General features: G+C 40.2%; 1 protein-coding gene across 1 annotated transcript in view; it reads left to right on the top strand.

Annotated features, from left to right (window-relative positions):
• Nucleotides 1-27,919, top strand: part of DNAH11 (dynein axonemal heavy chain 11) — a 330,986-nt gene that overhangs the window by 64,641 nt on the left and 238,426 nt on the right. The window contains exons 21-27 of the mRNA XM_077757651.1: nucleotides 1,561-1,719; nucleotides 4,703-4,825; nucleotides 5,597-5,719; nucleotides 7,230-7,454; nucleotides 8,878-8,969; nucleotides 10,353-10,479; nucleotides 27,318-27,464. Of these exons, the coding sequence (XP_077613777.1) occupies nucleotides 1,561-1,719; nucleotides 4,703-4,825; nucleotides 5,597-5,719; nucleotides 7,230-7,454; nucleotides 8,878-8,969; nucleotides 10,353-10,479; nucleotides 27,318-27,464 (996 nt within the window). The remainder of the gene's footprint in view (nucleotides 1-1,560; nucleotides 1,720-4,702; nucleotides 4,826-5,596; nucleotides 5,720-7,229; nucleotides 7,455-8,877; nucleotides 8,970-10,352; nucleotides 10,480-27,317; nucleotides 27,465-27,919) is intronic.

The raw sequence follows: 27,919 nt of genomic DNA, 5'->3' as shown, positions 1-27,919 counted from the left end.
GTCTTTTTTTTTTTTTTTTTTTTTTTAACTCTCAGCCAGTTGCATTTCTAATCAAGCCTCCCTTTTTGTGAATGAGTGGATGAAAACATATTAGAGCAAATGAATCTATGGATAGTAGCTATAATCCTGTGCTAGCTTTGGCTATCTAGAATGAAGGATGTTAAGATTAAAAGTACCAGGGCGTAGGAATGCCTGGGTGGCTCACTTAGTTAAGCATCTGACTTGATTTCAGCTCAGGTCACGATCTACTGGTTCGTGAGTTTGAGCCTGAAGTTTGGCTCTGTGCTGACAGCGGGGAGCTGTTTGGGATTCTGTCTCCCTCTGTGTCTGCCCCTCCCCCGCTCATTCCCATTCTCTGTCTATGTCTCAAAATAAAATAAACATTAAAAAAGGTACCATGGCTGAGTAAAGGCTTCAAGGAGGTTTTGAATCCTTTCTTTATACCCTTTGATTCTGAAATTTGGGGCAACTAATTGAAGTATGCCACTTTGGAATTTATTTGAAATACTGTGATCTTTGTTCTTCTTATTGACTCTTCTGATGTCCCACAAGGACTCAATATATACAGAACAGAGCTTATTTTAATGTAGTGCTTTGATATCTAGTCCCCATAGCCATATACTCTCTAAAGAGGGTTGAACCTCTTTGGATAAAGCCAAAATGCACAGAAGTGAAATGCAGTTAAAAAGTGGCAAGACATTTTGCTTTTTTCTCAACATCTTTGTCTTGATTTAGTCCTGTGCTTGGCTCCTACCAAGGCCTCCCATCCCTGCCCCCCGCCCCCCCATAGTATCTTTATCCTAAAAGCCATAACAAAAATGTCCCATGATTCTTTGGGATGTCAGGGGTCACCATATCTCATTATTGTACTTAGCTCCCGTTTATCTTTCCTGCAGTTTGATTATCTGGTTTCAGAGGGACACTTTAACCCCCACTCTCAGCTGAAGCTTTTTTTTTTTTTTAAACAAATGGCATTGTCCTTTTCTTTGTGTTGAATTGTTTTATTACGGGTTTTCTCATTCACAATTTTCAATTTGTTTCATGGGCCAAGAAGACAGCCAAGTCAGGGTCCTTATTTAATATATCTTAAAACCATGACATACATAAGTGCCAAGCACAAACATTCACTGGTAACCAACGTTTCAAGGCTGCCATTTAAACAAGTCAGGTCTTTGAAGGAAGATGTTAGTAATTCAGGTAACAATCTCTGTTTTCTGCTTATTTATGTTGCTTGAGGAAATGTTCTTTGCAAAGGTCCTAGAAACTCTTAACTTCCCTATATTTAATATCCCATGAGTTTTCTCATGGGCTATCCAGTTAGAATCTGTGAATAAGAAACCAGTGTATCCAAGTGGCTTGTACGTAGATGACTCATAATATACAAATGAGTACATCCTTTCTATTTCTCTGATTTTAGCCCATCACCTAGGGGCTTAAATGATTTTACTCTTTTGTAACCCAGGGAAATACATATTTTTATACAGAAGACAAATTATGAAATGTACTGTTTTATCTGGGGATCTGTTTTTTTTTGTTTGTTTCTTTTTTACTTTTCTTTAGGAAATCTGTTCACTAGACAAGGAAGTCCGAGTGTGGGATGCTTACTCAGGCCTGGAAAGCACAGTGAAGGACATGGCAGCCTCCCTGAGAGTGGTCATGGAGCTACAGAGCCCTGCTCTCAGAGACCGGCATTGGCACCAGCTGATGAAGGCCATTGGGGTGGGTTTCCTGGCTGTTGTTAATGGAATATTTTTTTGACTGTCAAGTGTCATTCCTTGGGTTACATTGTTTATCTGGAATGAAATGGGATATGTGGGAAGACTTCAGGTCAAGGGAGGCCTGAGTGGCTCAGTCAGCTAAGGGTCTGACTCTGGATTTTGGCTTGGGTCGTGATCTCATGGTTTGTGAGTTCATGAGATCTCGCAATTCATGATCTCACAGTTTGTGCATCAGGCTTTGTGCAGACAGCAAGGAGCCTCCTTGGGATTTGCTGTCTCTCTCTCTCTCTCTCTGCCTCTCCCCCAGCTCCTGCTTTGTGTTCAAAACAAATCAATAAACATTTAAAAACAAAGATGTCTGGTCAAATGGGGGAGGTCAAGCTCCTCGAAATAGGACCAAAAACTGATCATGCNCCCCCCCCCCCCCCCAATTCGTAGACTGAAGCCTAAATCCCCACTGTGATGGCATTTGGAGGTAAGGCTTTTGGGGGATAATTAGGTCAGGAGGGTGGAGCTCTCATGAAAGAGATTAGTGCCCTTAGAATGGGATGGAAAGACCAGACCCCTCTCCCCTCTGCCATGTGAGGGTACAGCAAGGTGACAGGCATTTGTAAACCAAGAGAGCCCTCAGCAAGAACCCAACCCTTCTGGCACCTTGGTCTTGGACTTCTAGCCTCCAGAATAGTGAGAAAGTAATAAATGTTTGTTGTTGAAGCCCCTCCCAGTCTATGGTAATCTCTTCCAGTAGCCTCAACTGACACCCTTCTTTTATCTCTTACTATGTGACCTGAAACAAGACATTTAACCCATCCCTATTTCTTTTGTTAATACAATGAGAGGGATCCTATGTGGTCTCCTCCATCAGAGGACTCTCGTTGGGATCAAGTGAGATCATGTGAAGGCCTTGTATAGAGCTCAGCATGGCTAGAAAGAACCTTATATATTGTGGAGAGGGTCAGAGGGTATAAAAGTGAATTCAGGGGGAAAGAGAATTCTGAAATTGTGATTTCTTCCCCCATCCCTACCTCCAGTTCATTTAATAATGTTGGCCTTTTGTGGCACCTGGGTGGCTCAGTTGGTTAAGTGTCCGACTCTTGATTTCAGCTCAGATCATGATTTGACAGTAGTTGAGTTTGAGCCCCACGTAGGGCTCCATGCTGACATTGCAGAGCCTGCTTGGGGTTCTCTCCACCCCCCCTGCTAGTCCCTCACTTGCATGCACACACACTGTCTCTCAAAAATATATAAATAAACTTAAAATAATGATGGTCTTTGATAATTTTGACTTTATTGGAAAACATGAAATGATTTCTCATGTGTCCATGCAACTTGAGATTATATTTTCTTGCCTTTCTGATTTTTAAGAGCAGATAAACCAATTTTTCACCTTTTGGGGTTTTTTAGGGAAGGTGATCTTTAAGAGCTTAAAATATGTGAAAGGCGGCCCGATGTGTGGGTTTTCTCCTAGGCACACATTGTGAAGAAAGGCTCTCGTGACTTGAAGGCACAGTTGGCAGAGTGGGGAAACTGAGGAATGGGGCAGTCTGGTGAAGTGGGAATAGCCCAGGCTTTATTCATCCAACCCAAACAGTAACCCTGAGATCTTGGTCTAGTTCCCTCTTCTCCATAATGTTGTAATGCCTTCCATACGGATTTAGTTAAAACACTGGGAGTGAGATTATATATGTAGTTGAAGTATGTAGTAAGTGTTCAGTTAATTGCCCCTGAAGCTGCTATTATCATTGTTATGCTTTCCATAGTATTTTAGACTTTGGATTTTAGACTTGGTAATTGATTGATTAGTATATTCTTTGCAAAAACCTTTATTGAATCTTCCAATATGTGATAAAGTACGTGTCCCTCTCCTTCATTTCCTCCAGTGACATTTGTCACACCATTTCTTACCCGTATCAGGCCTTTCTGCAGGCTGAAAAAAGGCACCTCTGCCCAGACTCTCCTGCAGCAGCTAGATTCAGCCTCCAGTTGTTGACCGGCTGGGTGGCCGTGTTCCAGTGCACAGAAGACTGCACAACTAATCAGGGTGGCCCTGCTACACATTCCTGCTCCTTCATTTTCTGAGACAGAACTGGGTCCATGGCCCCCATCACCTCTGGAGTAAGGTCAGAAGTGATGCAGACATAGGGTGACCAACTCATCTGGTTTGCCCAGGACTTGGCAGGTTTTAGCTTTGAAAGTTCCACATCTCAGGAAACCCCTAATCATGGGCGAACAGGGATGTGGAGTCCCCTTCTGGAAAGGCAGAAGGTGGCAAGCAGTGTTACAGGTCAGAGAGAGTTAGAGAAGGCGGCAGCTACCAACAAGCGGGGATGGGGTATTCTTACCAGCTGCAGGGAAGTGGCTTCCTTGTGAGTTTAAGCACTTAGGGAGAGCGGAGAGCTTAGCACATGCTGGGATTGGGGGGTGGGCATTTAACAAGATGATCAGGGGATAAATGTGAATGATATGTTCACATGGTAAGTATGAATAATGACCCTATGAGTAAGAATATTTTTTGCCAAGGAACAAAGATTAGATTAGTGACAAAACTAAGTTAAATCACGGAAGCAGCTGGGAATTATGTTCAGTGAATAGAGTACTTTAGGAAGAAAAGACAAATGAGCTACTCCCTGATCCCTGGGATTTCAACCAAATTAAAATAAATGAACACTGTGATTCTCATTAAAAATGGGTTTTGTGGGCAAAGAGATAAGAAATGAGCTGACAAGGGAAGGATATATGAAAGAAAAGAGCATAGTGGAGTATGAGCATGGCCTGAACCTTGGCCATAGCTTCTGGTGGGTGATGCCTCAGTAACTATGAGTTAAAAAGCAGTGTTGTTAACAGGTCACACCTTGCAGACCTAGAGGCATGCTCAGCAGCAACTTGACTATATTTAGCTGTGATCAGTTCTTCTGGCCATGAGGCCAAAGAACTATTAATACACGTGTAATGTAAATTCCACCCTTTTTTCCCCCCCAAATTAGGTCAGGTTTTCAATAAACGAAGCCACAACTTTGGCAGATTTGTTCGTGTTGCGGTTGTACCAAGTGGAAGATGAGGTCCGGAGCATTGTGGACAAAGCGGTGAAGGAACTGGGGACTGAAAAGGTGGTGTCCTTGGGCTTTCCTTTTACATTGAGCTAGTTCTGTGCTCTAGCCAGTAAGACTCAGAAGCCCCCTTGCCATGGGTGTGTGGACACCTGAGTCCTATTTTCTCCTCTGCCACTACTTGGAAGCTAAATCCTTCTAAGCCACAGTTTATATGTAAAATAGGAAGATTGGCCCAGTTGATGATGATGATGATGATGGCGGCAGCAGAGAACACTTAAGAATGTGTCATTTGCTTTGTTGCAAGCACTGCTCTAAGTGCTCCATTTATAGTATTTCATTTAATTCTGAGGTAGGTAATACTCTGACCCTGTCTTACAGAAGAGGCAGCTGAACTGCAGAGTGGTACCTGATCCTCCACCCCCACCACCCAGCGTTCACGAAGGGGAGTAGGGACTCAAATTCAGACACTCACAGCACTGCCTTTATCCTTCTGGCTGATGTGCACATCCTCTCTAACAAATCTTTAGATTACTTCGGAAGTCCCTTTCTGCTCTAGCATTCTGTTTCAGTGAAGGATGTAAAGCTCAGATCCAGCAGAAATTTGATATTAGTGTGATGGTTGTTTTTGCGAGGTGGAATTCATTCTCTGAACCTCATCATCAGGAATACTTTTCAGGAGAAAAAAATGAGGCCAATAGTATTGGATAGCGCCCCCCCCTTTTTATTTTTTTGCAAATTGTGTACATTTTTTAAAATTCCAGATGATATCCTAGATACAGGTAGTAAATTAAACTTCTGTGCACATAACTTAACACTGTTTACGTCTAGGTTATTATGGAAATCAGTCAGACCTGGGCAACCATGGAGTTCTCTTATGAAGTTCACTATCGGACGGGCATTCCATTGCTAAAATCTGATGAACAACTTTTTGAAACTCTAGAGCACAACCAAGTAAGATGGGTATATTTACTGCAGAATTTTCCTTTTAAATGATAATTATAAACGTTTCCAAGTTCTAGTACTCTATATTTATTCATTCATTGGACATCTACTTGTCCCAGACTTTGGGCATGGTTACCCTTTGGGATCCAAAGGTATGAACACTTGTTCTCAAGGAACTTGTACTTGAGCAGGGAGACAGACAGTAGGGCTCCAAGGAGTCTAAGAAGTGGCAGAGAGGCTCTTTGTTGCGTTGGGCAAAAGACTTGAGGAGAGCCTTGTGAGTTGGGCTGGTAGTAAACAAAGAATGGCAATCAAGAAGGGAGTTGTGGGCACTGGAGACAGTGGTGGTTGTCAGGGGCTGGGGAGTGGAGGAAGTGGGGAGATATGTTGGTCAGAGGGTACACATTTCCAGGTAGAAGATGAGAAAGCTCTAGGGATCTAGTGTATGCCATCATGACCATAGTTACTAATACTGTGCTGTGTATTTTATTTAAATTTTTTTTTTTACATTTATTAATTTATTTTTGAGAGACAGAGCACAAGTGGGGGAGGGGCAGAGAGAGAAGGAGACACAGAATCCAAAGTAGGCTCCAGGCTCTGAGCTGTCAGCACAGAGCCCGATGTGGGGCTTGAATTCACAGACTGTGAGATCATGACCTGAGCCGAAGTCACGTGCTTAACCGACTGAGCTACCCAGGCGCCCCTGTACTCTGTACTTTAAAGTTGTTAGGATCTAAAGAATAGATCTTATTACCACACCCCCCACAAAAAGGTTATTCTTTGGGGATGGAGGTGTTAAGGAGCTCTTTTGTTGTTACCATTTTTCAATATATACATGTGTCAAAGCATCACATTGTACACTTTAAACTTAAATCATGTAGCATGTTTGTAATAGCATAATAAAATTGGAGGTGGGTGAGAAGGGTCCAATGTGTTAAGTAGTAGAGGTGAAGGAGGATGACAAGAGGCCTTTCCCCAGAGCGACATCCTGAGATGACAACCCAGAGAATGGTGAGAAGTACTCACCACACTGCTCGGCATTAATGCTTGGTAGTCGACTGAAAGAGGAAAATGGAAACTTCAGGGCTTAGGAAGCTGCAGAAAAGTTTATTTTTTTTTCAGTTTTGGGAGAAAAAGATTTATAATCTTGCAGTGATTAATAGGCAGGGACTCCAGGGAAAGAATGAGAGAAGATGAAGGAATAAAATGTAATTCCTAAAGCCACACCCTGGAGCACAGTATTTTTTTCTGCCTGTGAAGAGATACATGGTCTTCCTGTGAAAGACACACAAAATGCAGTTGCTTATATCTATCTTTTTTAAATTTTGGATAAAAAATCAGTATGAATATTGAACGCCATTAGTTCATTTCTGTAGCAAATACTGAGTTCTTGTTCCATGTGTGACCTGCTGGGTCCTAGGAATCCAGCAGTAAACAGAATGGGTCTGGCCCCTCCCTCACAGTACTTTGTGTGTCCGCTGCCTGACCTGTTACTGACGATTCTTTGCCTTTGTTTTAGGTTCAGTTGCAGACTCTGCTTCAAAGCAAGTATGTGGAATATTTTATTGAACAAGTATTAAGCTGGCAAAATAAATTGAACATTGCAGACTTGGTCATTTTTGCTTGGATGGAAGTCCAGCGAACTTGGTCTCACCTGGAAAGCATCTTTGTTTGTTCAGAAGATGTGCGAGTCCAGCTTGTGAAAGATGCTAGAAGATTTGATGGATTAGATGCCGAATTTAAGGTTCATAGAAGACAGACTATTTTCTAGGGTAGCAAAGTTTTCCAAACAATGTAAAGATCTTAGAAGTAAACATAATTTGGAGTACTTATTAAAAAAATGGCTTTGCATTTTAGTAAGCCAATCAGGAAGCTTTTTCTAGGGAAGGGTCAGATAGTAAGTATTTTAGGCTCTGTAGTTGTTTATGCTCTCTGTCATAACTACTCAACGCTGCCACCGTAGTGTAAAAGAAAACAGATACTACATAAACAAATGGGTGTGGCTGTGCGCCACTAAAACTTTATTTATGGACACTGAAATTTGAGTTTCCTAGCATTTTCATGTGTCACAAAATATTAAGCTGTTTTTGACTTTTTTTTCAATGAGTTAAAAATATAATAACCATTCTTAGCTCCTAGCCATACAAAAAGAAGCATCAGGCTTGATGTTTCCCTTAAGCCATGGGTTGCTGACCCTGCAGTAGGGTGTGACACATTGATCTTCATTAAGTAAATACTGCGGAGAGGAAGCCAGTAACAGTACTACTAGTTACTTGTTGGTTTATTTCATAAGTGCCACAGACAACACATAGAGATCTACACATGATAATGGTAAATCATTTGAAAGACTTGCCGCAGAAAATAATGGCTATACCTTTTTATATAGAAATGGGGAAAAACTATTTTTCTTATCTAAAGAAGAACACCCAGAGGTATACTTTAACTTATTTTTTTAATGTTTGTTTATTTTATTTTTGAATGGGGAAAGTTCAGGAAGAGGGGGAGAAAGAAAACCCCAAGCAAGCTTCTAGTGTAGAGCCTGATCTGGGGCTTGAACTCATGAACCGTGAGATCATGACCTGAGCTGAAATCAGGAATCGACCATCTAACTGACTGAGCCACCCAGGCAGCCCGATTTTTAAGGAAAAAAGAATAGATTGTGGAGTATTCATCTCATTTTCATTGGGTTCTCTCTCTCGATTCTTTTTATTTGGATCCAGAATGGTGGTTATGCCCATCGAATTTATTTCGATAAAAGCTGTGTGAGTGAACCTTGTTTTTGGTCTTCATGTAAAAGTTTAAAAGCAAAAGTGAACAGACAGGGGGTTAGAAGTCTCCTTCACCTTACTTTCTTACAGTTCTTCATTTTTATTTTTTAAACCTTTTTAATGTTTACTTGAGAGAGAGAGAGAGAGAGCAAGCGAGCAAGCAGTGGGTGTCAGAGAGAGGAAGAGAGAGAGAATTCCAAGCATGCTCTGCACTGTCAGCATAAAGCCTGACGCAGAGTTTGATCTCACAAACTGTGAAATCAAGACCGGAGCTGACAGACACTTAACCAACTTAGCCAACAGGTGCCCCTGTTCTTCCTTTTTAAATTCCTCAAATGGATGAAAAACTTAGAAAAGTAATTTCTAATATCAATGGCTCCGTGTTATACTTTCATACAGGAGTTAATGTTGAAGACAGCCAAAATAAAGAATGTTCTAGAAGCAACATGCAGACCTAATCTGTATGAGAAACTTAAAGACTTACAATACAGGTAAGAAGTCCAGTTACCTTGGACATATTTGGTGGCACATACTTAATGTAAATCAAATACATTTCTCCTTTACAAAAGGACGATCATAGTAGTAAAATCAGAATATTATCAGGAGAATTGACATGACTAATTACTTATTGACTATCCTCCAAATATTTATTAAGCATCTCTTATCTGCCAGAAACTGGATTGCATTTAGTAATTTCAAGTCTTTTTTGGAGGTATACAGTTTATACTAGAAAATACCCTTAGAAAGCATGTTAGCACTTAAGAAATCTTTGTCCTAAAGGCCATTTGTAATTCCACGTACAATTAATTCTGCATAGGTAATGGTGGTAAGAGTAGTCTGGCTTTTCATTGAAAATGGTCAGTCAGGTACTAAAAGCAGTTTATGCAGAACTGTGATCACTTTTTATTGCCAGGTAGAAAAGAGCTCTAGATAAAAATGAACACTACATAAGCAAAATTATTTCATAATCTGGAGGTTTTTTAGAGGTAAAGTTGGCCATGATTTTAAAAGGGTAGATTTCCACTGAAGTTAATTTTTCTTTTTTTGTTTTTAAGTTATACGTAAGTTATCTCTTTACCCACCATGGGGCTCGAACTCATGATCCCAGGATCAAGAATCACATGCTCTTCCAATTGACCCAGCTGGGCACCCCAGTTAATTATTTCTTAGTGATGTTGGAGGCTCCAGGAGTTATCTAAGAACAATAAATCAGAAATTATTCTGAATCTTAGGACTCCTCTGAATACCAGAGAGAGTTGAAGCCACTTGTATTTCATAGGCATTTAGTGGGGAAAGGAAGACCTTAAACCCATTGCATCTTAACTAATCTATTTTGAGCTCAGGATGAGTGGTGCCAAGCCCAGTTTCCCTTGTTAAATAGGAGTGTCATTTAGAAAAGCGAGGAGTGGGATGCCTGGGTGGCTCAGTTGGTTGAGCATCAGACTTTGGCTCAGGTAATGATCTCACAGTTCATGGGTTCAAGCCCCACGCTGGGCTCTTTGCGACACTTCAGATCCTGGAGCCTGCTTTGGATTCTGTGTCTCCCTCTCTTTCTGCCCCTCCCCTGCTCACACACTGTCTCTGTCTCTCAAAAATGAATAAATGTTAAAAAAAATTTGTTTTAAAAAGAGAAAAAGTGAGGAGTGACCTCAACCCAAGTCTGATGTCTGTTTAGCCTCAACTGATGGTGTGTCTGTACCTGTCTTCTCCTACTTGGCATGACTTGTATGTTAGTCACAAGCAAGATGATTGGGTCAGAAAGAGGGAGTAAGCTTACTGTGGTGAGTGGACAGATGAGGGGAGCTGGGTTTTGTTTGGTTGTTTCAATAAGTGAATGGGGAAGATATGCATATAAAGATTTTTCATTCCCATAGGCTTTCCCTTTGCGAAAAAGCTCTTGCTGAGTACCTGGAAGCCAAGCGAGTGGCTTTCCCCAGGTTCTATTTCATCTCTTCTGCGGACTTACTTGACATTCTCTCAAAGGGAGCTCAGCCTAAACAGGTAAGTAATACATACTTTTTTTTATAAGTGTCCTATTCTGTGTTAGCTAAGGAATGCCACAGTTTCTCCATCATTGTCAAATGCCACCTATCATGTCACATGCACAGGGAGATAGAACATGGGCAACGAAAACGGGTGATGCAGCAACAGAGGGATGCCGGAGGTGGTGGTGCCAAAGGAACCAGGTCCTCAGTAAAGGGAAAGGATATGACATGTACAAGGCTCAGGGCCCTGCAAGAAGTTAATGGAGGAATCACTGGCACCACAGTGCCCAGAATTCTGGGACAGGGTCTGGAGCACCCGCTGCCTGGTTGGCAGCTTTCTTAAGGGAGACTGGGTCCCTTGGAACAAGACTTCTGTGGGCTCTCTGCACTGCTCCCTGACTCCCGAGTCGCCTTCACAATGATTAAGTTGGACTGGCATTGAGTGGTGTCACAGGTGGACTTTGTCATTTCATTCTGGTCCTCTAGGTAGCCCTCTAATTTCCCCCACCTGTGCAAGAACACCGTACCACCCATGACAATATGTAAAGCAAATAAAAGCAACTATTATCTTTTGTAACCTGAGCGCTCAGATCGCAGACAGACTTGGTACAAATCGCAAAGTGCTCCTTCCTGTAAACACTCGGAGGATGTTGCCTGTGACCTCTGCCTACTCGTTGGTTGACATCCACATAGGTGTTTCAGTGTTTACAGCTGACGGAGGCTCTCACTCCCACACCTGACCGCAGCAGACATGATTATTGTAAAGCTGCAAGTTGTGCTTTATCATTGAGTATTTCTGTCCATATTTTTTCTCTAGGTATTTTTATGCATTGGCTTTGGAATATACATCTCTTCACACTATAGTTTCCTGAATTCTACTGTTCTTTGGACACAGCATTTATCTTGATTACTTTTCTCACAGTCATCTTTTCTTTTTGATCTGAAATTTGGTGGCTCTTCACCAAAAGATGGCTCTTCTTGCTGTTGATAAAACAACTGTAGTGGGGCTATTCCTGATAGAGTTGTTAGTTAAACTTGGACAGTATTTGCGGGATCAGCCCTCAGTTACAGTTTCCTGTATTCACACTAACTTCCAGATGGCTTTGTAAATAGAATTTGTTTGATTACATTGACTAGCAACCCAGTATATCCACCTCTTATTGATGTATCACACAATTGAATGCTTGTGGTGTATTTGTTTGTTTTAACTAGTCTCAGGGAGCAATCATAACCACACTTAAGCTTTAGTTGCTTCCTGGAAACATTCTGATGATGGGCAGCTGGACCCTCGCTGCTGATTTTGAGGTGGAAGGTATCATATTCCATTATAGGTACATGTTCTTTAAGACTTTGAAAGCCAAAATATTTATCATTCTAAATTCTTAGCATGTACATGAGAAGAGAGATGTATAAATCTATAACTAGGAGAACATTGTTTTTCTTTTAATTACATTCTTTAAACATAGTAAATACTTGTATGACTGGTTTACTGAGCAGTATTACAGAGAATACAGGCTTGAAGCAATTTTATTTTCTCTGATTATTAATCGTACATGTGCCCTACTGAAACTCCTTAAGCTGAGTGACTTATAAGCTGTATAACACATGGGGTAGGTATCTTATATCCTGGTCTCTTTTTCTTATTAAAAAAAATTAACCCAACAGCAGCTCAGCAAGGCCTAGTTAACAGTCCAAACTTACCTCTTTGTTGAGGCCGGTCTTTCACATAATAAATTTGAAGTTGGAAGGGAGATGCTCATTATTTTATTGTTTATGCCTTTCCCACATATTTATCACAGAGAGAGGGTGGGGCTAACATCTGTCAGTCATTGCTTCTCTTTTTCTTCCTTTTTAAAAATATTTATTTACTTATTCACTGAGAGAGAGAGGGTGTGCGCATGTGTGTGAGCAGGGGAGGGACAGAGAGAAAGAGAGAATCCCAAGCAGTCTCTGTGCTGTCTCTGGGGCTGAATCTCATGACCCTGTCATCATGACCTGAACAGAAATAAAGAAGCAGACGATCAACTGACTCAGCCACCCAGGCATCCCAAGGCCTTTCTTAATATTTGTTCCTGATTCTTCGACCAGCAGTGACTTACTCTTCTCTTTCCTCACCAGCAAGTATCCACATGTTGGGTCCCTTGTGGAAGACCGCTGGCAGTCCTCAGGGAGCACAGGGGAACTTCCTAGGGGACATGTATTAGAAGACCAGCTCTGTCTCAGCGCTTCCTGTTCTTGCGCAGTGAACTCAGCCATCGGGTTACATCTTCTTCCTCCTTTTCTACTTCAGCAGATGTCCAAGGAGGGACATGTCACAGATTGACTTCCTACAGGGATCTATAGCTTCTATGAGTGATTCTCCAACACCTGCCTCACTTGGTTGGGCCACAGAATTGTTTACCTTCCCCATAAGGAGTAGGAAAAGCCACAGCGTCCCCTTGTGGGCTGATAACTTGAAGACGTGAAGGATTCCACTTCTAGTCTCCTCCTCCTTGCACTACTTTCTATAGAAAGGGTGTATGAAAGTGCACGATGGAAAGAGGTTGACTCATCTGTCCTGACCCCTGTTTGCCATCTTTGGAACATGCACGTACCCAGTGCCTCTTTGTCCTTAGTTGAAGTCCTGGGCTGGTGCCGGTGCAACAGGTCATTACCATTCTTCTCACCATTCTCTGTACCTCCTTTCAGAGAATCAAAAAAATGCCTCAAACCTTAGCCAAGAGAACAGCTTGACTCCTTGGGACATGCATTCCTGATGCCAACTTTTTTTTTTTTTCCATTATCCTTCTTAAGTTATAGGCTGAGTTTATACAGAAATATATATTCATATATACATAAAAACTTCAAAGATGTACCTTTTAAATCATTCTTAATAGATTTTCAGTGTCATATCAATATTAGAATGTTCTCTAATACCTGTGGGACTCACCGTGGAAGCCATCTTACACACTCCTTCCTAATAGTTTAATCAGAAGTTCTGAATCTCCGATTCATGTACATTGCTCAGTTCTAGTACTGCTGCCACTCCTAATGAATGCCTAGATATTATAAGACATTAAACAGAAGTGAAATTAAAATGAAGCTGAAATAGTGAGGTCACAGTACAGAGGCTCCCAAAGTTGTTCACAGCCATGCTGATGAATGCCACCGGCCGTGCTGTCTACCCCATGCTAACCAAAGGAGGCTGGCACTGCTGCGTACCAGCAAAGGAGTCCAGCCACATGGCTTTAGATTAAACAAGATTTACAGATGTCTTGAGTGCCAGCTTGGAAAAGATTAGGTTTTTGATATTTTTGAAATTGATATTTTATTTTTTTTTAATTTCTNACGCGGGGCTCGAACCCACGAACCGTGAGATCATGACCCAGGCGAAAGTCGGATGCTTAACCGACTAAGCCACCCAGGCGCCCCTGAAATTGATATTTTAAATTGTACTCAAAAAGTGATTTCATTGAGATCTTTTAGTTACATTAATGAAACTTTCAACAATTTAAATTCACATAAAATGCTATCCCACTATTAGCAAAGTTTCATTATTTTAAAAGGTGTTTCACTTCCTCTGTGGTGGGAATAACCACTCAGGAGTGATGAACGGTGGGGGAGTGGAGGTGGCACCAGAAATTAATAAGGAGCTAAGGGCATTTTGGGTCATCTACAGCCACAGCTTTTTTTTCCTGAAACGGTTCTATAAAATGAAGGTGCATTTGGAATTCTCGGTTGCTTATTAGGGAATAGTTCATTCTTTTGGCGGTGAAACCAAACAGCCTGGCCTTGCTACACTCTTACCTTCTTTTCAATATTGGAATCCGTTTTGGACCACCAGACACAGCTTTTCCGCCTTTGCCTTTTGTGCTTAAATTCCTGAATGTGCTCCCTGTAGTGTGACCAAAATAACATGGCAACTGCAGCTTGTGTTATAACAATGCAATTTCACCAGAAAAGAAACGCTTTGTGGGTAGATAACTCATGTTGACATCCTGTGAATGAGTTGAATTCTTTTGGCCCCCTCCTCCAGCCACCGCACTCAATTTAACAGTGTTAGCCAAAGTGCGAGTTTCTGCAGTTAATTGTGGAATTTGATCAGCCTGAACTCACCAGCCAGGGGGTCTGATACCGCTACAACCTCCATGCTCTAAGCAGAAATTCCCAAGTGAGTTGGAATACCAGAGTGATGAAGTCAGTGTGTCTGGAGTGCCTTCCGTGATTATTAGCTGTTGGTAAGCTTGGTTAAGATCAAGTTTTAAAGACGGTCATCTTCCGGAACTCACCCTCACTTTGCAATGGCTTGAATGATCTAAAGGACTTCTGTGTGGGCCCTGCTTGACTTCAGTGATCAAAATCTCTGGTAGTTGCTTATGGAAACACGGACTTAGAGGTGTGCTTGCAGGGTTCGTTGGCATGGTGCAATAGTATTTGCAACTGGCTTGAAGTTACACATGATTCATTACTAACATTCTTTGGTTTTCCCCCTTTTAGAAAAACATCCTTTTGTATTTTTCAAGTGCTTGGTGTAGTGGTTAAAGGCAGACAGCCTAACAGTCCCTTTGTTATGTAATGCCTTTAAATAGCTGACAATTTTCTGTAGTTAACATTGTTTTAGCCACTGATTCCTAATAACTTGAAAGATCTTTTTGTCCTAGAAGAGTTTGCACATTGACTCTTCTCTTGTTCACTGCATGGAGTGAAAGCTTCTCGGTGGAGGGGCTGGGCTGCACTGAAGGCACAAACTTGCAGTGTGGTGACCCGCATTTGTACCGTTCATGTGGGGTCGCCATGAGCCAGCTGTGACCACTGAGCCCTTGAAATGTGGCAACTGAGAAAATGAATTTTTAACTTCAATAAATTTTAATTGATTTAAATTTAAACACTGACATTTGATGCAGTTATTGGAAAATACAAATGTGTTTGAAACAGCTTGAGCATGTGAATCTGCTTTGCAGTAGTGTATTTTATGAAGTTGAAATACAGATCAAATATTTTGGATGGAAAATCCAAATTGAGATAGGCTGTAAATATACCTACCTGATTTCAAAGATTTATTCTGGAAAGAATCTAAAACATCTAACTTTTTTTTTAAATTACACATTCAAAGTATTTTGGATATACTAGGCAAAATACATTAAAGTTAATTTTCCCTGTTTCTTTTTACTTGTTTTATTTTTAAAAATTTTAAATGTTCATTTTTGAGAGAGAGAGAGACCAAGAGCAGGGGAGGGGCAGAGAGAGACAGGAAAACACAGAATCCAAAATAGGCTCCAGGTTCTGAGCTGTCAGCACAGAGCCCCATGTGGGACTTAAACTCTGAATAGCAAGCTAATGACCTGAGCCAAAGTTGGAGGCTTAACTGACTGAGCCACCCAGGCACCCCTCTTTTTACTTGTTTTTTTTTTCCTTTGTCCTTGTAATTCCTTTTTTTAAAATTTCTTTTTATAGTTTATTATCAAGTTGGTTTACATATAACACCCACTGCTCTTCCACTATAGTAGAAATTGAGGCCACAGTGCATTCTCTAAAAAGAAAAGATGAGTGTGTACCTGGCTGGCTCAGTTGGTGGAGCATGCAGCCCTTGATCTTGGGGTTGTGAGTTCAAGCCCCACAGTGTAGACATTACTTAAAGATAAAATCTTAAATGAGAAGATCAGGAATACGTATGCCCAGGAATGTTTGATGTTTTCATCAAGGAATGTTTTCAAGGAATGCCCTGCAGTGTTGACCCAAATCTACATAAGAGAAAATCTGCCAACTTGTCGTTTGAGAAATCTCCAAATTTGCAGTGATTGCACAGATGGCACTAAACTAATGCCCATAATGAACTGTAAATAAGGGCATTTGGAGAGGTGCTTGTGAAAAATGGGCTTAGTTTTAGGTGAGAGAAACACCTGCTGAATCTTCAAGGGGCACATATGTAAGATAAGCACAGTGTGTTCCCATATAGTGCTTGCGTTTGGTTGTCTCCACGATCAAGTGAATGTGTCTCAGCATATGAATTTCAGAAATCTGGGTGATGGAGCCCAGCAGTCACTCATAGAGTGTTACTACCTTCAACAACTAAGATGAAAAGTCTCAAAAGTCAAGTGGTTAGTAGAGGGCAGGCAAGAGTGAAAGAGTTTTAGTTGAAATAAAATCAGTGAAAAATTCCACCTTCTTAGAGGAAGCAGAAAGCTGGAGGGCTGTTCAGTATCTAAAATGGTGGCAGGAGTTGCCCTTGAGTTTGAGATGGGACTGAGGATGGAGTGGGGAAGAGGCAGCAGAAGCAAACAGGTCAGAAGATGGTCATGGTTTTGACCATCTTCCTCTTGTCTCTATTGACCTTCAAGTCCACAGTGAGGAATAGAAGCTGTTCTCTAAGTGGAGTTTGTTGTACAAATTGCCATAGGAGAGCAGGTTCCCTTGACATAGGTGGGGGATATGTCATGATTTAAATAGATGCCTTCATACAAAGGTAGCCAGATATTCACAGGACCGAGACATTTAGGTGTGTGACAAGGAAATAGACCATCTCATTTTAAGTCATGAATTACATATCTCCTGAGGATTAACCTTGATTATCCTCACAGAATAGTTAATACATTGTTGACCTCAAATTGTATAACAATATATACACTTTCTGTGTGCGTTTTGTAAGCATGTTGCCACTGCTTGGATTTCTTTTATCTCTCTTTTGGGCGTTCTCTCCACAGCCAATGTGTAAGTTACACAACAAAATCCGGTGTATCACAATGTGTGGTTAAAGTAAAATATCACCTTAACGTTATGAGATCCAAAAAGTAAGCCTTATAACTTAGCGGGATCTGGCCGCTAAGGAGTTTTCAGCCTCGATATGGCCTCTTGAACTCTAGGTCCTGGCCTTTGTTTGATGTGACCTGATAGAAGGTGTTTAGCTCCAGCTAAAATTCAGTTGGCAGGGCATCTGGCCATCGCAGGTGAGCTTTTCACAGAGAATTGTGCATTCTGAGAACAACTAAGAAAGCTGGATGAAATGGTTAATTAAATCAGTTTAATAAGTGCATTAGAGTACTTAAAGAGCATCAAAGAACGTCTAGCATTCAGACGCTAAGATACGAGCAGAAAGAAACCACAGAGAGACTTGACTAATGTTTCCTGTTGATTTTTTCTTGGCAACATTTGATGATTTACAAAATATGACAGAGAGTCTGAAAACCTGATCAGAACTTTGATCAGTATCATGGAACTGAAAGGAAGAGAAAAAGTACCAGAATTGGGCACCAAGGAAGATGTTAACCAGAGAATCAGATTATGATAATGAATGATTCTAAGGTCAATTGGATATGAATGTGCAGAGATGAGGGAAAAGGGGATCTACCATATATGGTATCTAAAAAGTCAGTTCTAGGTAGATATACATGTAAATTTGAAAGGTACAACAATGAGATGTATAGCATATGAGAAAGAATCCTCTTGGACAAAATTTCTTTTAATTTTTATTTTTTAAAATGTTTTATTTTTTGAGAGAGAGAGAGAGAGAGAAAGAGAGCGAGTGAGCACGAGCTCACAGCAGGAGAATAGCAGAGAGAGACACACAGATTTGAAGCGGGCTCTGCACTGACAGCAGAGAGCCTTATGTGAAGCTCAAACTCAAAAAAAAAAAAAAAAAACCCAAAAACAAGATCATGACCTGAGTGGAAGTTGGATGGTCAGCCAACTGAGGCATCCAGGTGCCACTGTGAGCAAAGATTTCTTAAGTTGGATATGCACATATTGAGTGTAGGGAAAGGTTGATGGATTTGACTGTGTTAAAGTTGAAAACTTGGGCTTGTCAAAGGATACTATTAAGAGACTAACAATGTAAGCCACAGAGTTGGAAAAGATGGTGGCAAGACCTTAAAAGACTCACAAGCAGAATATAAAAATAATTCTTAAACCCAAAGAAGCAAGGACAGATGGGTAATTCAGCATAAAAGTGGGCACAACACTTAAGCAGACTATTCCCAAAAGAAGGTATTTTAATGAACAGTAAACACGAAGAGTTGCTTAACCTCTGAAGTCATCAGAGAAATGCAAATTAAAACCACAAAGAGAGATAAACTTGTGCTTCTGGCGAAGATGGAGTAGCAGCTGAATTTATCCACCTGCTTGAAAGAACCCAAAACATTGACAAAATACATGAAACAAGACCTTTCTTGACCCTGGACATAAGATAACAGTGGATAGCAATTCATGACAGACTTGGAACAAAGGAGGTGAGCTCTGTGATAGTCCCACTTGCTTCGTTGGGTGAGTTTCCAGGCATGGGACAGGGAGGGTGAGGCAGGCATGATCTGGCGGGCTTTTGGGTTTGGGGCCTCAGAGCTGAGAGAACAAGGAAAACAACGCAGCTGGAGTTTGCAGAACGGAGTAACAAAGAGGAAAGAACTGTAGAGCGAGAACCCCAGAAACTTCTAGATGGGCTTCTTACAGTCTTCAGCAGTGAGAATAATTAGCCCTGGATTACATACTACCCCAGTTCTGGCAAACAAATCCTTTTTAAAAAATGTTAATTTATTTTTGAGAGAGCATGAGCAGTGGAGGGGCCAGTGGGGGAGAGAGAATCCCAAGTGACCTCCATCCTGGAGCTGATCTTGGGGCTCGATCCCATGAACTGTGAAATCATTACCTGAGCTGAAATCAAAAAGCTGCATAACTAACTGAGCCACCCAGGCTCCCCTGGCAAATAAATCTTAAAAGCATGATTCAGGGGCACTTGGGTCGCTCAGTTAGTTAAGTGGCTCTTGATTTCAGCTCAGGTCATGATCTCATGGTTCATGGGATTGAGCCTGGCTTGGGGCTCTTTGCTGACAATGCAGAGCTTGCTTGGAATTCTCTTTCTCCCTGTCTCTCTGCCCCTCCCTAGCTCACAGGTGTGCTCTAGCTCTCTGTCTCTCAAAATAAATCAACTTAAAAAAAAAACCAAGATCCAAAAGGATCAAAATATTTGCAAGTAATATAACTGTATCCCAGAACAAAGCTCAAGAAGATAGGAATAAACATGTACTCACCTCCAAGCAGGGTAAGTTTGCAATGTCTGATATACCACTAAAGATGAGAGGACATGTAAAGAGGCAGAAATATTTAACTCTCATGATGTGGAAACACATCAATCAAAACTGATAAAAAAATATTTGGGTTAGCAGACAAAGATATTAAAACTTATAGCTGTATTAGTATGTTCAAAAGGTTAAGTAGAGATATGGAAAAGATAAGAAAGTTCTATATGTGTATATTGGACATCCCCAAATGGAGGAAGGGAGACAGAAAAAATACTGGCAGAATAACAGCCAAAAGATTTCTGAGTTGAAAAGAAATTTATAGTTTTAAGCTCAAGCTTAAATTGTGAACGTGAGCACGACTACAAAGAAAACTCTACCGGGTTAGTCAAATTAGCTATAACCAGTGATAAATCCAAAGATCATCCATAAAGTCATATTATGCACAAAGAAATAAATGGAAACATGATGAGAGGCTTCACCATGCAAATGAGAAAATACTGGACCAGTACCTATAAAATAAAAAAAATCAACCTACAATTCTTTATCCAGTGAAAATATCTTTTAAAAGTGAATACAAAATAAAGATGTTTTCAGACATCCAAAGTCTGAAAGATTTCATCACCAACAGACTGTCAATCCAAGAATGTTAAAGGAAGTGCTTCAGGCACAAGGAAGATGATACCAGATGGAAATCTGGATCTACAGAAAAAAAATGTGAGCATTGAAATGTTAAGTGTATGGAACTAGACAAAACAGGCATATCAGCCATCCATCAGAAGGCAGCATGATAAGAAAAGAGACCTTGAAATCCTATGTGAGCTGGTTCTCCTGATTAGTGGCTATGTTACTGCTTTACTTTTCTGAACATCACTTTCCTTGTATACCAAATGGGGAAAACAGTAGGTACTATCTCTGGTTTCTGAGCAAGAAATAATTTAGAGACAAAAATACTTAAAACATAATACTGTAAAAATGGCCCCATATTCTTCCCTTTCATGCATCCGGACCCTTTTAGTGTGTTGGTGCAATTTTTATCAAGGGTAGGATTTGTTTCTCCTTTTGGATTAGTATGTGACTTGTTTTGGCCACTGTGTCATTAGCAAGAGGGTTGACCCATTTGTGCACACTGGGGCTTACTCTTGTGATGTTCTTCAGAAACCTGTGACCACCCCAACATGAACTAGCCATGCCTAGCCTACTGAATGCTAAGCACGTGCCCATACCCAAGCTACCATCTGGGCAGTCATCACAGATATGAGAGAAGCCATCGGTCACAGGTGGACTATGAACGTGAGGGTAACCGGCTGAGGCAATCCAAAAGCCAACACACAGTTGAAAGCTAAGAAATTGTTGCTATTTTAAGTCATTGAATTTTGGGGTAGTTCTACTGGAAAAACAAATTGATACACGTTAGTTAGGGATTCCCATATGCATGTCTAAATATGTGAATAGACCTAATACACCAATATCAGGGACTTCTATGTGCTGCTGATTTAAAATAAAAGATTTTACTTGAAATTTAGAAATGAAACTGTAAAATAACTATCAAGTACTCATCCATGGAGCTAGTCTTCTCTGGTCTCTTTTCGTTTCTTTGTTTTCTTGCTGAAGATACCTTGACAACCATGTGGCTTTGTTTTGATGTCATTGGGGATGGAAAGACTAGTGAGGACATCACGGATTGGCAGACTTCCCCATTTTTTCAGTTTGTACAGGTAGTTCATCAGACTTTGACATGACTTGACATTAGAGAAATATATACTCACACATGAGATAGCAAGATCAATCTCAACAAAAGGCTAAAATTAAAGAAACCCAAAATACTGAATAATGGTAAGAAAGTGGAATGGGAATGTTCTATCTAGCCAGAGGGATTGTAGGTTGATACAACCACTCAGAAAATCTACTTAACAGTGACTTATGAATATAAGAATACATTATTGGGGTTCCTTGGTGATTCAGTCATTTGGGCCTCCAACCCTTGCTTTCGACTCAGGTTCTGATCCCAGGGTCTTGGGATCAAGCCCCACCTTGGGCTCTATGCTAAGCATGGTGGATCCTGCTTAAGATTCTCTCTCTCTGCCCTGCCTCACTCGTGCATGCTCTCCCTCTCTCCCTCTCTCCCTGTCTCTCTCTCAAATTAATTTTAAAAGAATACATTATTATCCAGCATTCTTTCTTCTCATTGTATACATACGTGAACCAAAAAAACCTATACCAAAGTTTTCATACCTACATTATTATTATTCATCATAGACCTAAACTGCCAACCATCTAAATATCCTTTAACAACAGAGTGGTATAATCCTAAAATGGCATACCACTTAGCAATGAAAAAAGATGTACCTAATAACACAAATAAGCCTCTCTAACATAACGTTAAATTACAGAAGGCAGACACAAAGTACATATTGTATGAATCTATTGAGGTAAAGATAATGTCCATTTTTGAGAGGAGGTACTGATGGCTGCCATGGGCTATTAGTTTTCCAGATGTGGGCACATTGTATTTCTTAATCTTTTTAGTGGCTACAAGAGTTGTGTTAACTTTGCTGAAATTTATTAAGATCTAGCCACATGATTTTTTTTACTTCTCTATTTCAAAAGGTTATTTAAAAATTCAGCATTTGTGTTACTGTATTTATATAAATTTATGTATTCATACTATAGATGTTAAACAGAATCAGCAATGATGTGTGAATACATCCGAGTAATATTGAAAGTCAAATTGCAAAAAAGATATTATTTTATTTTCAGTAAAAACAAAACTAAGCAGTGCCTAGTACTTCGTATTGCCTACAATTATTTACAAAATTTATAACTTAGCCTTTTTGGATTATATAAGTGATTATATCTCCATTATTAAAAAATTGAAAAATACAGAACACAGAAAGGATCAGAATCACTCAGATACTATTACTGAGTGATTATGGTGTTTAATGTGTCGATGTGTATGTCATATATGTTTAAAATTGGAACGTTTGTCAATAATACATTGTCTATAAAAGGTTTCATTATAAGAATATGCCATAATTTATTTAACCAACTTCTAGAAAGTTTTTATAGATTGGGACCTTTGACAATGTTGCGTGTCCATTTCCCTGTACTGTCACCAATACGGAGTAATATTATTTAAAAAAAAAGACCCAATTTCATCTTATTTTAGAGGATAAACACAGTAGACAGGACTGCCAACATTTTGGACATTACATCCACGCAAACATTATCATTGTGACGATTACCATCATCATGAATAAATGAGTTAATGACTACATAGGAATGATTCTTGAGGTGCTCTCCATGCCAGGAGTGATACTAAGCTTTTATGCCTATTTTATCTCAGTGAATCTGCAGAGGCTTCTTTCATAGATGGAACAAACATGAAATTAGATACAGCCAAAAGGCACGTGGTGAGCTTTGAGAACGAACAAGAAGCTATAGTACTTTCATTTTTCTTGCCCTTTGTTTTCAAGGTGAACATAGGGTAGACCAGCTGATGTGAATGCTGTATTTATGTGCATCTTAGAGAATGAAATTGCCTAAATGAGTAATATGTTTTTACTTTATTTAGATAAATATAAGCTATTAAATAGGCAATTCTGTTCACAGTTCCCATGTATAGGAATTTCAGCTAACAAGGATTGGTTAAATGACACCAGTTCCCCAACAACAGGGTCCAAGGTTGAGAAACTATGGTATGTTAACTGTGAGTAATTATGAAAAGCATAAATCTCATTGTTCCTTCTTCACAAACATCACTGGGTGAATAACAAATGTGCACGGTGCCTCGTGGACAGTCACATTACACCTTTTGAAGTCTGTCCGTGGTTGGCCATCACAGGTCTGTTACTCAGCTTATACACAGGCAGCAAAGCATTTAGTGTGCTACCTCCTTGTCCTTAGTGATGAACTGTGTACCATTTTATAGATACACGTAACTGAATGAGGGAATTTGTAATATAGTTGGAAGCATAGTGAAGAGATGAAAATGGATCATGCTAGAAGTTAAATTTGAATCAAGTATAGAGGTACTTGCAGAAGAGAATGCTCACTGGAAATGATGGCTCTATACCATTGGAGAAATTCTACGTTTGCAGCCAGAGGATTTTAATGAAAATGAACTTACTGATAGAAACGAAACCATTTGTTGTGGCAGAATGGATGAAAATGACCCAAGGGAAATAAGGGACATGTGACCAGTCCCCCAAATAGCTTCACATTACGGAAACTCAAAGATATTTCAGGACATCGAGAGCTCAGAGGATGAGATGTTGGAAGCTGATCCAAATATTGAAAGGAGTGTGGCAATTGTTGAAGCCCTAGGAAAGATGCTCACTCTGTCTTAAATTCTGAGAAGGCAACCACTAATTGAACTGTCACAATACGTTTTTTATAAAGAAAAGTTTTCAGTATTTTTAATATTGTAAATTATAGGGTGCTAAATATTTTTTTAATGTTTGTTTATTTTTGAGAGAGAGAGTCCAAGCAGAGAAGGAGCAGAGAGAGGGAGGTGGAGAATCTGAAGCAGGCTTTCAGGCTCCAAGCTGAGCTGTCAGCACAAGCTGATGTGGGGCTTGAACTCACATCAGAGATCATGACCTGACCCAAAGTTGGATGCTCAACTCACTGAGCCACCCAGATGCCCCTATGGTGTACCAAATAGAGTTTTTATCTTCTTGTACTTTTATAACCAAGAAAAAGAGGGAGTTTAATGATTTAACAAAGCTTTTTAAAAGTCCGAGGACAATAATAAATTCCCCATTGATTATCAAGATTGCACAGTAATTGTTATGATTACACACTGCTGTGTGAGGCAGGGACTAACTGCCTTTCTACTTATTAGTGGGTGGATGTACCTGGTTTGCTATAAGCTGTAAACTGAGGGAATAACATTTTGGTGTTTCTTGCTAACGTTTTACAAACCTACGTATGATATAATAAGATTGCTGACTTGTTTACAATTTGAAGTGTTCAAATCCTTTCCGTTTCTTTAGTGAGATAAAATGGGGGCCTGTAAGGTGTTTATTTTTCTTTTTAACTATGAAAGGGTGTTCTAAACATCAACCTCATAAAGAATTTTATTTTTCTGTTAAAAAAATACAGAGAGATCTTCATAGAAATGGGGCAAATTTGAGGATGCCAGGGTCCAAACTAGTTTAAAACAAAAACAAAAACAAAAAGAACTCTGTTTCCTCAGAAGCTTTAAATAGAAGACAGACTATGAAAGCCCCCAACTTTTAGCATGCCAGGTATAAGTAACAGGAACACTAGAAGCCATGGGGCTTGCATTTCCTGGTCAATGACTGAGAGACCAGAAGACAAGTTCTTTTGAAACTGTCGTCTCAGGGGTGCCTGGGTGGCTNAAACTGTCATCTCACCAAAGCAATAATGTCCGAGAGTGTCTGATGGTTGAGGTCTCATTTATTCTGCTGCTTTTCACCTGAATATTACTTAGGCCCATTACACAGTAGAAGCCATTAAACATCTGTGCACTTCCTAGTCACTTGAGCGGTGCCAGTGAATTGTTAGATTACTGGAGGTACTTTCTGTGTATAAATGTCCTCTGGATAATGCACAGGGATGGAGAACATGATAACCCCATCAGTGATCATCAGCTGCTGCTCTGTCTACCTTTAAAATAGGTGAGAGTCTCAAAAACTCAGCTATTTTAAACTCTGATTTCTCGCCATGATTTTCTTTAATACGAGAACTGAAAATACAGCACAAATGTTAAGGCCCAAAGCTTCAAAGATTAAGTCACTCTTCAGGAGTTGCTTACCAATATTGGTGTGGGTGTCATCCTACAGAAATTGAGGCAGGCTGATGTTTCTAGAAGCTGCTATTGGGATAGTGTTCAAGTCTAGGTAAACTGTATTTCTAGAAAAACTCATTACAGGGATGGCAGCTATACGCTGTTGGTAAATGCTGTCTTCTGGTGATCAGCACCTTTTACTTTTATTTTTACTGAGTTAAAGATTACATAACAGAAAATGAACGATTTTAATCTGTATGAATTCAGTGGCATTTTGTACACAGAGTCTGGTGCTAATATCACCTCTGTCTAGTTCCAGAATATTCTCATTCCAGAATAAAACCCCATGCCCATCAAGCAGTCACTCTGCATTCCTTCCTCCCTCTAGCTCCCAGCAACCACCAGCGTGCTTTCTTTCTCTCTTGATTGACCTATTCTGGGCATTTCATACAAATGGAATCATATAATACGTGGTATTTTGTGAGTAGTTTCTTGGGTTTAGTATGATGTTTTCCGGGTTCATCCATCTTGTATTTAATGGCACTCCATACCTTTTTGTCTCTGAACATTATCCCGTTACGGTATGTGCCACGTTTTGTCCAGCCATCCACCTCTGGACATTTGGATTGGCTCCACCTTTTGGCTATTGTGAATAATATTGCTATAAACATGTGTGTACAAGGGTTTGAACATTTGTGTGCAAAATGTTCAAAATGTTTTCAAATATACCTAGGAATGGAATTGCTGGGACTTAAAGTAATTGTATATTTACCTTGTGAGGACACCAAACTGTTTCCCACTCAGCAGTGTGTATTTGCACTGTGTGTAAGGAGAATCTCTTCTTCCCATTCCTAATACTTCCTCTGGTTCACTCTCTGGGACTTTGTCTACCCCAAAGAGGTGGAGTGGCTTACCTGATTGTTTTTCTTGTGAGTCTGTCTTTAGAATGCATGTCATCTTTTCTTTTCCTCTGTGCCGGTGTTTGCACTGGAGAGGCCTCTCCTGGTCTGTGCTGATAGGACTGGATACACAAATAGCGTGTTCTAGTATTCTGTATTCCAGTCAGGCTTTAATCTCCAAATTGGCCACCAGCTGAACAAATGTTGATCTGTATCTTTTCATTTGGTTTTATTTTTCAAATAGTCCAGGACCTATGGTAAAGTTGAGTATGCTGTTTTTGGGGGTTCCTTTGCAGATGCCATAATTAGGATATAAAAGTTTATGATGCCACAAGAATTTGAACATTGTAGACAGGGCCTGTATTTGGAGGTTTAAAAACTAAAAGCCCCTCACTTTTAGCAGTGTCGGCTTGACCAACTCATCTCGTATTTCAGCTTCAACTTTCCTTATCCATAAAAATCGGGAAATCTGGGGCATTGGGTGGCTCAGTCAGTTGAACATCCAGCTCTTAGTTTGGGCTTAGCTCATCATCTCACGGTTCATTAGTTCAAGCCCCACATTGGGCTGCTCACTGTCAGTGAGGAGTTTGCTTGGGATTCTCTCTCTCTCTCCCTCTCTCTCTGGCACTCCCCACTTGTTCTCTCTCTCTCAAAATAAATAAACAAACTGAAAACATTTTTAAAAATCAGTAAATCCTATTCACTTTCTTTCTATAACACATACACTATGGGGCTCACTTAAATATCAAAGCAAGTACACAGTAACATAAGATCCAGCACAAGAGTAGTAGTGTATGTAACTTAAATTTTTCAGTTATTTTAACACAGCCTACTTAAAGTAAGTGATTTTTTATAGTATAAGTATAATAATATTTCTGAATTTTAAAAACTTGGACCACACAATTCCCAATATGATGATTGCTAACAGGTATATGGCACAGGTAAGTTGGTAAGTGTCTAATCTTCAAGGGTAACTTTTTATGATAAGCATTCACCACCCACCACCTGATAATGCAGCCACGTGCCTGGGCCCTTCTCCATCAAGGTCATTTTAAATTGTGGAATTTAAGGAGTGATTTTTTTTTTTGAAGAAAAACATTTTAAGACAACTTTCTAACTGTATAAAAAAAGTTTTGTGAATTTCTATGACCTCATCACCAAATTACCAGAACAGATCTCCAGTAAGAAATTCTCTTATGTTTTCAAATGATCTTAGGTAACACGTCACCTTGCCAAACTCTTTGACAGCATTGCAGATCTGCAGTTTGAAGATCAGGATGTGTCTACCCCCAGAGCACTTGGAATGTACAGCAAAGAAAAAGAATACGTCCCATTCCAAGCTGAATGTGAATGCACAGGCCATGTAAGATATGGTTGCGAGGTTGTCTATGCTACAGGAGTATTTTGGGGATAATTTTTTTTTTTTTGAGAGAGAGAGAGCGAGTGAGAGCAGGGAAGAGGCGAGGGGTGGGGGAGAGAGAATCCTAAGCAGGCCCCATGCCCAGCATGGAGATGACATGGGGCAACCCCACAACCATGAGATCATGGGCTGAAATTAAAAAGAGTCGATTACATAACCCACCAAGTCACCAGGCTCTCCTCAGTGTAATTTTTAAAGGTTAAGTTGAATAAGAAAAATATCAGCTCCTGTCAAATCAGGGCCTGGTTAGTTGTATGCTCCGAGCTTCCTGTTTGCCCATGTCCAGTGTGACAGAGAGCTATGCTGTGCCTAACTCTGCCATGCATCCCAGTTTCTGCCCTCTTGGCTTCAGTGATGTTAAAGAGTCTCAGATGTGCTAGCAGTTGAGCTGGTCAGGA

The sequence above is a fragment of the Crocuta crocuta genome, unplaced genomic scaffold (assembly GCF_008692635.1).
Source record: "Crocuta crocuta isolate KB4526 unplaced genomic scaffold, BGI_CrCroc_1.0 scaffold62, whole genome shotgun sequence".
In the NCBI taxonomy this organism is placed as follows: Eukaryota; Metazoa; Chordata; class Mammalia; order Carnivora; family Hyaenidae; genus Crocuta; species Crocuta crocuta.
Note: the sequence above shows the minus strand (reverse complement) of the source record. Positions and strands in the feature narration are given on the sequence as shown.